The sequence below is a fragment of a genome, unplaced genomic scaffold (genome assembly GCF_019419815.1).
Source record: "Pyrus x bretschneideri cultivar Hongxiangsu unplaced genomic scaffold, Pyrus_bretschneideri_v1 Contig17, whole genome shotgun sequence".
In the NCBI taxonomy this organism is placed as follows: domain Eukaryota; kingdom Viridiplantae; phylum Streptophyta; class Magnoliopsida; order Rosales; family Rosaceae; genus Pyrus; species Pyrus x bretschneideri.
Window position 1 is genome coordinate 7,545,430 of NW_025999468.1, and position 12,837 is coordinate 7,558,266.

General features: G+C 37.0%; 3 protein-coding genes across 6 annotated transcripts; 1 reads left to right on the plus strand and 2 right to left on the minus strand.

The window, feature by feature from the left end:
• On the plus strand, positions 1-3,355 carry LOC103946419 (heptahelical transmembrane protein 2). Of its 2 annotated transcripts, none has more exons than XM_048581730.1 (4): positions 1-358; positions 486-572; positions 683-773; positions 2,457-3,355. In XM_048581730.1, exons 1-4 carry the CDS (start codon positions 132-134, stop codon positions 3,144-3,146), a joined length of 1,095 nt encoding a protein of 364 aa, XP_048437687.1. In that variant the 5' UTR covers positions 1-131; the 3' UTR covers positions 3,147-3,355. The 2 variants fall into 2 exon arrangements, with proteins under 2 accessions (XP_048437687.1, XP_009355394.1); XM_009357119.3 differs by having other exon boundaries at positions 14-358; positions 686-773.
• A 111-nt stretch (positions 3,356-3,466) lies between these two features.
• Positions 3,467-6,095, minus strand: LOC103946417. Of its 3 annotated transcripts, none has more exons than XM_048581731.1 (8): positions 5,935-6,095; positions 5,720-5,820; positions 5,481-5,539; positions 5,315-5,409; positions 4,427-4,535; positions 4,146-4,159; positions 3,933-4,034; positions 3,467-3,832 (listed from the first exon to the last, which is right to left on the minus strand). In XM_048581731.1, exons 1-8 carry the CDS (start codon positions 6,076-6,078, stop codon positions 3,692-3,694), a joined length of 765 nt encoding a protein of 254 aa, XP_048437688.1. In that variant the 5' UTR covers positions 6,079-6,095; the 3' UTR covers positions 3,467-3,691. The 3 variants fall into 3 exon arrangements, with proteins under 3 accessions (XP_048437688.1, XP_048437689.1, XP_048437690.1); XM_048581732.1 differs by having other exon boundaries at positions 5,720-5,817; positions 5,935-6,093; XM_048581733.1 differs by having other exon boundaries at positions 3,698-3,832; positions 4,146-4,164.
• A 1,362-nt stretch (positions 6,096-7,457) lies between these two features.
• LOC103946422 (PHD finger protein ALFIN-LIKE 7) lies at positions 7,458-12,475 on the minus strand. Its single transcript, XM_009357123.3, has 5 exons — positions 12,026-12,475; positions 11,874-11,906; positions 10,505-10,733; positions 8,105-8,231; positions 7,458-7,967 (listed from the first exon to the last, which is right to left on the minus strand). The coding sequence occupies exons 1-5, from the start codon at positions 12,120-12,122 to the stop codon at positions 7,692-7,694; spliced, it is 762 nt and encodes a 253-aa protein (XP_009355398.1). The 5' UTR covers positions 12,123-12,475; the 3' UTR covers positions 7,458-7,691.
• Between the last annotated feature and the right edge of the window lie 362 nt (positions 12,476-12,837).

Genomic DNA, 12,837 nt, shown 5'->3' on the forward strand with positions numbered 1-12,837 from the left:
ACCCACTTACTTCCCTTTAAATGTAAATCAAAGAGGAGAAAGAGAGAGAGGGACCAGACCAGAAATTGGAAGAAGAAAAGGAAACAAAGAAAACAAGAGAGTGGAGAAAGAGAGAGAGAGAAAGAGAGATCATGTGCAATCACAGGAAGCGAATGGAATGGTGGGGTACTAGTACCAGTAATACTAGTAGCAGGAAGAAGAAGACGACCAAGACGATGGCGTTGAGGAAGTTCGAGGAGCTTCCGCCATACATGAAGGACAACGAGTACATATTGGATTATTACAGATGCGAGTGGCCCCTGAAGGATCTCTTGTTCAGCGTCTTTGCCTGCCACAACGAAACCCTCAACATCTGGACGTACGCTACGCTCATTCCCTGCCTTGATTCATTTCCCTCCATTCTTTATTTAATTAACTCATTTACTTGCTTAACTCTGCCTAACTACCTCTAACATCTGGCCTACTTATAATTACTTGTGCTGCAGCCACTTGGTGGGGTTTTTGATATTTGTAGGACTGACGGTCATGACCTTGACCAACAACTCACTATTGGAGCTGCACATTTTCTCCAGGTAACCATTGCTCACTTCACGGGCATTTTTGTAATTACAACAACAACAACAACTCACTCACTGTTGCTGCTTTCTGTTTGGTGGGTAAATATGCCGGCCGGCGACGTTAGCAGGGCTGTGGCGGTTCCTGGACCGTTGATCAATGTCTCCTCCTCCTCTTCCTCCTCTCACAATGTGGATGCATTTCTTCCTCGTTCGCCGGTCAGTCACTCTTTTCTTTTTTAATTTTTTTACGAGTTGGGAATAATTTAGGCAGATTGTCTGCCCTCGTTTTACCATGTCCTTCCCATCTTCTCATACGGTTAAACCACGTCAATTTGTCTTATTATTTTTATAAAAAATCAATATAAAATATTGACGTAATTTAAACCACACAATATAAAAAAGAAATGAAAAATCCATTGTAATAGGAGGACAGAAAATCTGCCTTTTAATTTTAGTCCTTCCACCTCCACGCGGTCATGGAATTAGAATCAGTCAATTATAAAGAATCCGACGCGGGGTGTGGGTCTCACAACGTCTGTCCCGTTTGCTTGTCTTGTGTTGCCTGCCAACTTTGAGCACCAAACTTATTCTCGTGGCATGTGATGTATTATTATTATTATTATTATTTTTTTCATTTACAATTTTATTCTTATAACATATTAAAGATGATTCGTCTCTCTTTCTCTCTTTTCCTTCCATTCTTCTTTCCTCTCATTTCTCTTGCGTAACTTATTTTCTCTCTCCTCCTTCGTACGTTTCTGTTCTCTCTCCCTTACTCCTGCTCCTTCGTATCGCTTTCTTTCTGGCTCTTCTCCTTCGTACTTCTCTCTCTCTCTCCTCCTATTGTTCTTCCTATTCCGTAAATTTATGATTTTTTTTATTTGAAGAACGATTGTGATTTCAAGTTTTTGGTTTTTGGTTTGAGTATTTTCTGAAAGTATACAAATGTATTTTACTAATTAAATATATAAAACTGATTCCACGTATATAGTTAAACTAATTCCACGTGTATAATTAAACTGATTATGTAAATAGTTAAACTTTTTTTCTTTCACAAGATATTCTTTGAAAGTGTACAAGCTAATTCTATTAATACAGTATACAAAATTGATTTTGCAAATATTTAGAAGTAATAAATGATACAACCTGATTCTACTAATAAAATATATAAAACTGATTCTACATATAGCTAAAAGTAACAAAATGATACAAAATCATTATAGTAAAATGTAAGCAAATTGGTTATACTAAAAAAAATATACAAAACTCATTGTATATTTCTACTTTCTTATTTATTTCTATACACTTCCATTTATTTCTACTTCCTTATTGAATAAATAAACATAAATAAGAATGTGGAGAACAATAAAATAAGTGTTTGGAAATCATTTTCTGATATAATTATGTGCATATAAATACTCTGTTGTTTTTTTTTTTTTTTAAATAATGATATTCTATAGCAAAAGTGGAAATTTGGTCTAAGTGAAGGTAGACATAATAATAAGGAATAAAATTTGTTATTTATGTGATTCAAATTCAAACCTCTTACTTATTTATGGAGAGAAGTACTACATATTAGAGTGCATGCAAATACAATAGTATTAGCCGAGTAAAGTGGTAAATAGCGAAATAACCTAAAGTGGACTGGTTTAGAATTATTGTATTGTTGTATTTTAAAATCATTATTATTGCTTTTCTAATTAATCATATTTTGTAACAAATTAAAAATAAAGATAGGCCCCATAGATTGCCCTTTGGGTAACTAGAATATTAGACAAAAAGAAGTTAAATTGACAAGGTTAAATTCATTATTAGTGCTTTCTTAAAGCACTTTAAGTTATTTAAAAATATTTTCAAGCATGTCCTTAATTATATGTATGGTTTTATTGTTGGAGGCAGGACTTAAAGGGACATGCATCATCAATCATTCATGCGAAAGCGAATGCAAACCAAGAAGTTGGTTACGATGGTATTAATCCGCTTACAATGTGGCCGTGGTTTGTGTTCCTAGGTGGAGCTATGGGATGCTTGGTCTGCAGTTCCCTTTCCCACCTCCTTGCTTGTCACTCTAAACGCTTCAATTTTTTTTTCTGGCGCCTAGACTACGTCGGCATCTCTCTTATGATCGTCTCTTCTTTTTTTGCTCCCATTTACTATGTCTTCTCCTGCAACCCTTGCTCTTGCTTTTTCTACCTTTCTTCCATATCTCTGCTCGGGATCCTCGTCATTGTTACCCTTCTTTCGCCTAGTCTCTCTAGACCCCGTTTCCGCCCATTTAGGGCTACCCTTTTCCTCTCTATGGGCTTCTCCGGAGTCATTCCTGCGCTTCATGCCCTAGTTATCCATTGGGGCAATCAACATATAATTGTTGCTTTGGCTTATGAACTTGTTATGGCCATCTTATATGCTTCGGGAGCAGCATTCTATGTCGCTAGAATACCAGAACGGTGGAAGCCCGGTAAGTTTGATATTGTAGGGCACAGTCATCAGATCTTCCACATCTTTGTTGTGCTAGGCGCACTTACACATAGCGCTGCTACTCTGGTTTTAATGGACTTTCGCCGAGGATCACCAACCTGTTCATATTAGGTGGTATTTGTGGTGGTGACTGGTGAGGGCTACAATCATTCTGGCACCAGGTTTTATATTAGTTTCTTTAGCCTTGCATATTAGTAAGAAAATGGCTGCACGCAACGCATGTTTACTGAAAATGTTGTACTTTTAACATCCATAATTGATGGATTATACATGTTAAGAACAGATGATATCATTTCATATCAACCACCAGCAGTTTTTCAGTTTTCCTGGTCCGAATACAATTTCAATTCCGACACTGTTTAGTTGTGTAATGTTTTTTGTGTTACAGTTTAAAATAATATCGCTCCAACAGATTCCCAAAAAAAAACAGCTAAAGTAAACATGTCAGCATCCAAATATTTCTATTTGTGAAGGGACGAGGACGAGGAGGCATTCCTTTCCTCTTCTTTCGTGGATTATCACTAGAGGATGATACCATAACCATTTACAAAAAAGATATCATGATATTGTCCAAAAAAACAAAAAGATATCATGATTAAACACTTTGAAATAATTAGAAAGTAGCAAGTTTAACCAATAACCATCCCTCACGAGATTCAGCTTGGCGTCTCCAATTCTGAAGTTTCGAGCTCGAGTGTAGCATTGAATCCAAATTCATTTCCTGGAGTGAACAACAGTTTGAGCTCCTCAGCTGTTTGAGTGGTGCTGACTTTGTTTTCCTTCACAGTCAAGTTTTCCTGAAACCAAACAGAGATTTGACAATGTTGGGCGGGTTGGCTGGCGACAGAGAATTATACGATAAGAAAGAGACGCACGCAGTGAAAGTGGGTGACTTGCCTTGTTTACATAATCAGCCATAGTAGAGTTTATTATTTCTTGTATGACAAACTTGGTGACACGCTCCTTACCAAGTATATCCAACAGAAAGCTTTTCGGGACCTGCTCAGAAAAGTTTTAAGTTAGCCATCAAAGAACAATTAGCTTAATTGCAAATGAAACCAACTGATGAAATTCAACATTAAGCTGTTATCAGGAATAAAGCCAACCAACCTTGGATGTTTTTCCTGCACTAGTCCCAAAGCACATGAAAAGGATAATTTATAGTTAAAACTTATGGACTCAAAATTTCAGAAGTTGCTAAGCATGTATATAAAGAAGACATCATCCAAATTGGAGAGCCATTTCTGGAGCTTCTTTCCACAATGATTCAAAATATATGATAGACTTTCTCTTATCTATCTCCTGCAGCAGTATCAGCATGCACCAGAGCCATCAGGTAAGTAGGTTACTATTAATCCAACGGTGGCAGGGGAACAATAATGGACTATTACCTCCTTTTTGTCTGCGAAATCCAGGAACTGGTGGTGCTGTGCGTGCCAAATTTGTCAAAACCCTATCAAAAACTTTTTGTGTGTCGTCTCCAGTCAAGTCTACTCTAACCTGGCAATGGAACATCACAACAACTTGCAATATAAGGTCCTGACTCCTGATGCCTTTGAAACATAAAGTGCAAAAAACGTAGCCACAATCAGGCAATTATATTGCTATAAACTTTTCCACGATAATGGGAACAATTTATCTGCAGCCTCTAACTCCAAGAGAATTCAAACACTGGGGGTCCTAGTGTTAAAAGTCTAAGTTTTAAATAGAAACAGAGGGCGAAGCACGCAAAAAAAATTCAGTTATACACTGAGGCATTTCCTAGAACATTTGGTGAGCTTGTTGTCGACAGCCGAATGCTGCACACTTGTCAACAAATAGCGACGTATGCTGAAACAATCTGATGAGTGTTATCAAGAGAATTCTTCAAGCGCTCTCGACGCAACCTGCCCTATGCTGCCGAAACATGCCTAGCAGGCATTACATCAAACACTTGGTGGGCACAAAAAAGACCAATACCGAACATTCGAAGAGTCCTTGAAAGACCTTCACATGTACATTTCCTGGACTCCGGGTGACCTTGGGACCACCTTAGTTTCAATGCGCATCCAACGTAAAAGATTTTCTACAAATTGTTCTAGAATCAAATTTCCCGGTTACCTTGAATGTTACTTGTGTTTTCCTAAACCAACATAAACCTACCTCATTGTATCCTTCCTTCGCATGCATGCATAAGGTATTACAATTAATCAGAAGAAAAAAATATGTCACTTGTTACAGTGACAAAATGCATGCATGCTGTAATTCTGTATCAATTGGATGTTGCACGGCAAAGTCACCTGTATCTTATTGTCGTCTTGGGACTCTACAACAATCTTTGCTGTTTTCAAGGTTATCAGATTGCCTTGTGCATCTCCAATTGATGCCTCTAAACCTGCAAAACGAAAACAATGAATAACTCTCTCAAATTAATTACAAACACAAGAAAACATGAAGAAACAGAACCTGAACCAGCAGCTGCATATATCGGGCTGGATAAACGAGCATGGCCAGAGTTATTAGGACTGCAACACGATAATCAACTCAAAAAGATTGAAATATTATTCGAAAAAGGGTTTAACACAAGAAAATTTCAATTAGCATGTAAATTGTAATAAGCTATACGATGTAGATACGTAAAAGGAGAAGGGAAAAAAAAAACAGAAAAAGTTTGCAGTTTGCAGAGATAAGCATAAGCAGTATACTTCTCATCCGTAAGATTGGGATTCTGTGAAGCGTATTGGCATGATGGAAGAAGGGAACCGCAGTATCTTCTGACAGGATTCGAAACAGAAAAATGCCGCTGCTGCAGAAAATCAATAAACCATTAAAATTGGCGCACACAACCTTGACCATGATATGTCTCACTCACTTGAACGGTTGAACATTGCCGAGCGAAGTTAAATTGGAAGCTTCTTACTTTGGGAAGCCGAAGGGGCTGGAATCCAGATACTTTCGTCATCGTCGTGGTGGTGTTCATCGTCAAAGACATTGACGCCATCGCCATGCCGCTTTGGTGTTGTAAAATGCGGGTTGCAACTAGAGTCTCTGTTTGTCTAGACATAGGGACGGTCAATCTTTTTCTTATCGCTTTTTCCTGACCTTTACCAAGCCTTTAGATCCTGGCCGTTGACCTTAGATCCTGCTGTCAGGAATCAACTTTTTCATCATTTAATCGTGACCGCTGACGGGTAAATCGTGAGGCACACACTATGTAACATAATAGCCACAAATAATTCTTTAATTAAGATAAATGATTTTCACACAAAATTTTAGTGTAAAATCTTTCAAGCTATCGAATTGAATATGTCAAACATAATCAACATCCAAGATTAATAAGTGTGTAAGAGGCTAAATATGATACGTGATATCCACATATCCCTTGTTAATTTATGTCGTTTGATCTTCTTTAATTTAGTCAAAAGTACTGAGTACATTCTAGTTTCTTTCTCTGCACCCAAGTTTGAATTCTACTACTGTCCTAGTTTGAATAAATTTAATATAGACTATACTATAGTTTGTCAAAATAAAAAAATCAACGAACTTGGTTAAGTTCGCAAGGGCAACGTGCTCTTTGCTTTGCACTCAAGTTGAAATGTCATCCTTGCAATCTAGATTTGTTTGGTGTAGATTGTCTCTTGTATAAACAAAAATTCCAATATTAATGTACAAATAGAAGCCGCCCCTATAATTTCAATAAAAGCGATGTTTTTTTGCTCGTACACCCTTATTTATTTTTTTAACTTGAAATTGGATGAATAAAATGATAATTAATGCACAAAATGTGCAAAAATGAGAGAGAGAAAACAATGTGTGCGGATTTCATTTACCAATTGCGTAACGGAGACACGAAATGATTGATTGCCGTACGTGGTAATATGGTGATCATCAGGTAATGATGTGTACACGAAATGATGGTTTTAGGCATATAAATAATCGCAATTTGCAATTGCACAACATGTGTGCGACCTGTTTGATTCAATTTGCAATTTTCATTGCATTCTTGAGAGAGAGTCGGAGTTCATCAATTGTGAATTGTGAAAAGACAGAGAAGTTTAATCCTAATAAACATGATACAAATGTAATCAAAGAGCTATACTCGGAGATGGTACTCCTCATCCCAAGTCCCCTCCCTAACGTTGGAGCAAAGCAATTCCAAGTAAACATGATCCACTTTTTCCCCCAACTTTGGTGCCTCAGTAACCAAGCCAAATCCTCCAGCACAAGCACAACTAGATCTCTTGGAGAAACTTACCAGAGAGGCAGCATGCACGGTTAGTCCACGACTGCACAAAGAACTCGCTCAACATCTGTGCTTTCTTGTAAAACACGTTATTGTACCAATACTACTAAAATGTAACGCTAGCCGCCAAGAAGATTAGAAAACAGCATGGACAACAAAGCATATAGACGTCAAATAAATGCATCAAAACTCAAACCAGGTGACCGCACGAACATATTTATAGCTGACTATTCATATTAGAAACAAATTCCTGAGAAAATTAGACAGAACAATAGCAAAGAGTAGCAAAACTTAGAAGAATCCCATTTGCACTCATTCAAATTCATCAACTATGATAGACAACTGACTCTGTTTTACTCCAAATTGTAATGATAGTTGTAAACCCTCATCTGCTTTCTTTGATTGGTTTTCTTCTCCACGTTCAGAACCTAGATTTAAACTCTAGCCCTCTTGCTACTGCAACTTGGGCACTTGTACTGCTTGATATGCTCAGCCTTCGCGGGTGTAATCTTTACACATTTTCCATGGAACCATCTCTCGCACACATCACAGCAAATCCAGAACTCATCAGCCCCATAGTTGTCTCCGCAAGCCCCGCAAGTTGCGCCTTGTTCATCATCTTCTTCTTCTTCTTCCCCGCTTTCATCCTCTTCTTTAGGCAGCGGAGACATTTTTACTCCTTTGCTCTGGGGGGGCTCAGACTGCCGAGACTGTTTAAAGGCAGCACCAACAAAGAAAGAGCTAGGATTAATTATAAAGGGAAAACAATGGCTATAGAAGGAAGACATATAAACAAAACAAAACAAAACAAAAAAAATCATATCATGAAAACTAGTCCACATCTTACCCCCTTTCCACTGGATTTGTTCTTGCTACTGTTGTGAGGAGTAGATTGGTCTTTTGGTTGTTTAGCATTTCCTGTCACAACTTCAAATATGGTGGGGAGATCATTTATCATCTGAAAAAGTCTCTTCCTGCAAGTTTCAAAGCCAAATAAAATTAGAACCACCTTCATATGATATTATCCAACTATCACTTGGCTTTTGCAGAATGGGTATATTTCCCTATCCTACAGCATGAACGGCTCTACTCTGACATTCTCAATCCCATCAATGTCAATGAATTCCACTGGTCCAACACCTTAGGGATTGCATATAACTGGTACTGAATAGAAACTATCTTGATTAATCATGAAATAATTAACTTGAAGTTAAAATTTTGCCTGTCAACTTTAATCCCAATAATGTATTCATCTGCAATCAGTTCCCACACCACCGACCCCAGAAAAAAGAAGTTTGCAAACCACTTCTTCATGACATTCTCAACCTTTAGGATATCTTCAGAATACCCATTATTACCAAGCAAACATGATTGTAGACGATAGCCAAAAATCACAGATGTATGATGAGGTAAATAATTTAGAACAATGCAGACATCAAACTGTATCTTCAGACAAGATTTAAGGCTAGGCCAGTAAGGTATCCACAAGAATATTCAATGACAGACAGTCAAAAATGAGGAAAATAGATTGGAAGTGGATGGAGGAAGATCATCTGAAATCAATCATCAATATAGTTATGCAAATGATCTAAACCCCCAAGTTCCCTGCCCATACAGGAATGCATACCCACATACACATATACACAGAGTCACACACACACACACACACACACATGCTCGTATATAGCGAGATATTGCAGCAAAACAATTGGATTTAAAGGCTTTTCAGGTACCCAAGCAATGAAATTCTCAAATGCTGGTTCAAGCAAAATTGAATCCCAGCCACCAATTTTCTATATTATAAGAAATTAAATCTCTTCTCAGTAGAAGAAAAAACCACAAATATCATAAGGTAAGATAAAAATACCATAACAATCTCTGCTCAATTCGTCTATCATTCTCGCATGTCAGCGCTCTTGTCTAATGCAGGTAGCTCATAGCATCAACTTGAGCTACTTAGATATGAAGTCAGGAAAACCTCGAAATTACTAAAAGAAAAAAGATAGAAGCCCTTCTAGTCGTAATGAAAGGACACTAGGACTTATTCTAAGCAGTTTGGTTGCAGAACTACAGAAGGTTTGTTTAATAATTCAAAATTATCCACGGTTAAAACCCTTTTAGCATCCTGAATCAAAGAGAAGAGAGGGAGGGGGGGGGGGGTGTGTGAAAGAGGCAGGCGATTGCTCCAATAACATGATTTTTCACCTACTACAATCAGGAAGACTTAATTATGGCAAGGAAGACACTGACAACCTTTCTAGATAATGCAATAAAAAAATTCCATGGTTTCCAATGCAGCCCAAAATAGCTTTGCAGTGGAGCGAGTGAAAAAGGCACCCCAAAAGTATATGCAGATATCTTATATTAAATGACGTTTCTGTGTAACAAAGAGCAGAACATATTAGGAAGCAGCAAGGGACCTCCACTTTCATCCACTTGAACACAGTCCATGCAAGAAGTCTATCAGAATTGCTACATACCTAGCATTAGTTGATTCAACATAATCAAATGCTAGTATTTAATGTATAGGCTATATAAACCATGAGGATAGCAAACAAAAGCATTTTCCTTGGAATAGCCTAGAAATAAAAAGGAGGAGGTAGAAAACTAGGTTATTATAAGTAGATGCGTTGAATTTATGAATTAACTTTAAAGAGAGCTTCTAAATCTTCTTTAGTTTAACCAGCCACATAATGTCATATGCGGATAAAGTAACAACTCATTCAAACATGCATACAAAATATGTAAACAGCTTAGCAGTCATATGCAAGGTAACTATCAATAATAAGATACCACAACCTGCACAAACTGATGCACCAAAAAGACGTAGTATTCAGCTGATAGTTATGTCAACAGAAAAAGCTGACTTGAAGTTTCATATGGCAGGTAACTCTTTTCTCTACTGCTTTTGAAAACAGTCATTAGAGGTTGTAATATGGAGATTTAAAAAATAATAATTAAATTGGGGTTCTAGCAACTGTTGTTAAAGTAGAAAAAGTTATGTAACAAATAAAATTCAATACACCAGACAACAGCTTGATCTCTATACTGCAGAAGAATAACTCAGGACGAATAAATATATTCAATACTTGGTGCTACATAGAAATATGATAACAAAAGATTATAACTCATGAATACAGCTTGTGCATTTCCCAATTTATAATAGAATATGTTTAAGAGGTGAGTTGTTTTAACTAAAATTTTCTAATATAAGTTGTGCAAATACAGAGAAAAACCAAGTTCATACCTTTCATTCTTACCAAACCCAAAACGTGCACCAAAATAGAATGCAACAGCAAGCAACCATGAATCACTGTGAACTGCAACCAGTGACAACCAGTCCTTCTCCTGCATCCCATCCCTAGCAAAGTTTATACCTAATGCTGGCTCGGGAAGTTCAGGAGGAACCTCCTCAACAGGCAGGTTAACTTCCCATGTCTCATTTGGTAGTCCATACAGGCACAAGTTCTCCTTCTCTACAAGCACAACATTTGTGTTAAAAAGAAACAAACAAAAGGGAAGATAGTCTTTCTTAACCGCGTTGTAACTTGTAACTGATTCAACATCCATCAAATACTATTTTGGTTATGTGTACAACTATAAATTAAAAAAGGAATGCAGAAAGCATTTTCTTACATATAGAAGAAAAGAGAGGAATTTGATAATTATCAAAACTAATTTATTAAATTTGTCAACACTTAATAACTCCCAAATACATAAGGTAAGAGGTACCGAACAACATAGAATTGCATGTAATATAAAATTCTCAAATCCCAGTGGCGAGAAATTTTCATAGCTCGAGGCAAAGAGCATATATTGCTCCAAAGAAAAGGAAAATTTGTGGTTCTGCTCAACATCCAATAAGAAAGCATGACGCAGAAAGATCCACTGAAAAATTAAATGTATACACTACTGTAACCAAATGAAAAAGAGAGAAAAACACGACAAAGGTGGAAAATTCTCCTCCAATGATCTAATTGATTTACTGCCAATGAACTTGGTTCCCTGATTGACTTGAAAAGTAGGTATTCCATCTATACAGAAACTCATCCCAAAAAGCAAGATAAATCTGAAAAATACCTACTTTTGGACTTAAGTTTATGTATTTAGACTTAAGTTTATAGAACATTTGCAATACCATAGCCAGAAGTCAAACAACCAAAAGCAACCAGGAAACTATGTCATTTTCCTTTGGCACCATTACTCCGCAACGGTAGGCATGTGTAGTGGGTTTCGGAGGCCATAAAATTCAATGCCCCTTCGAAGAGGTTAATTTTGGTAAGTAAACTTCTTATCACTAAGAATGGTGTCTTTGCCTCTATGTATCAAGATGGGGTATCTAGTAATAGAAAACGGGCATAAGAGGATGTTTCGTATTCGAAGTGCTGCACAATAGCAGACTTTTTTATTTTGTTATACAGCACAAAATACAGCTAAAACGATTAAGTATTTTTGTTTTATTCATGATCATGGTGCAGCAAATTCACTTTATAAATCAAGCTTCAACAGTTAGAAATTAAAACAAACAAACATATGAATGGAAAGGACCACAAAAATGGGCCTTATACTCCAAAAAACAGAGAAGATATACGTAAGAAAAAGAAAAGATAACCCACCAGGATCGCACAGTTGATAAAACTTCTGAACGTCTGCAAAAATGAACCAAAAATTTAAGTTAAACCATGAAAGGAAATTCACATACGCAAGTAGAGAGATATGTAAAAGAATTAAGAGGTTAAAAAACATAAAAAATGAGAAGCAGGCGAACCATTGGTGAGGGCCTTAATCAAGCCGGCGCGTCTGCCTCTGAAGTCGCTGAAGACTTCCTCCACTGTTCGAGGTATTGGGTGCGGTATGCCCTCCATTGTGCTCCCACTGCCTCAATTTCAATTTCTTCAACTCAATCTCAAATGCTACCTATTGGAGAGAAATGGGTCGCCAAGGGAAAATCAGAGGGATATGATGGTGGAATTGAATTGGATTTTCTACTTCTGATTAGGAAATTAGGGTTTGCTGGTTTGGTGAATTGGGGATTCTAATTATTTGTTGCTGTTGATAAATAAAATTTAATTTTGTTTTAGACAGCCAGAAAGGCGTTGCAACCAAACGGAGACTGAATCGAAGAGAAATACAAATACGAGGTGGATAGGATGATGGGGGGGATTTAAAGGAAGGGTTGATATTTCATATTCGGGTGGGTTTTACTCGCCGATTTGCAATGCTAGCGGTAAGGGCCCGTTTGGTTATGTTTCCTAGAACAGCCTTTCATTTTATCAAACACATATGGCCCGTAATGTTTTTGTTCATTTTTTTCATTCATCTAACACAAAAGGTCCATAACGTTTTAGAAATTCATCATTTCTCTCTCTAACGTTCCAAATTGATTAGAAGTGTAGTCCTTCGAGTTTACTCCTGACAACTACTCGGATAAATTCTTAATGGATGTTTGGTATTTTACTCAGAATATAACTTTTCAACTTAAAACACAAACTCAAAATTTTTGTTTGGTTAACCTATTTTAAAACCCCACACTGTACCCAAAGAAAAAAACCCCACACTTAGGAAAAACACAAAAACAAC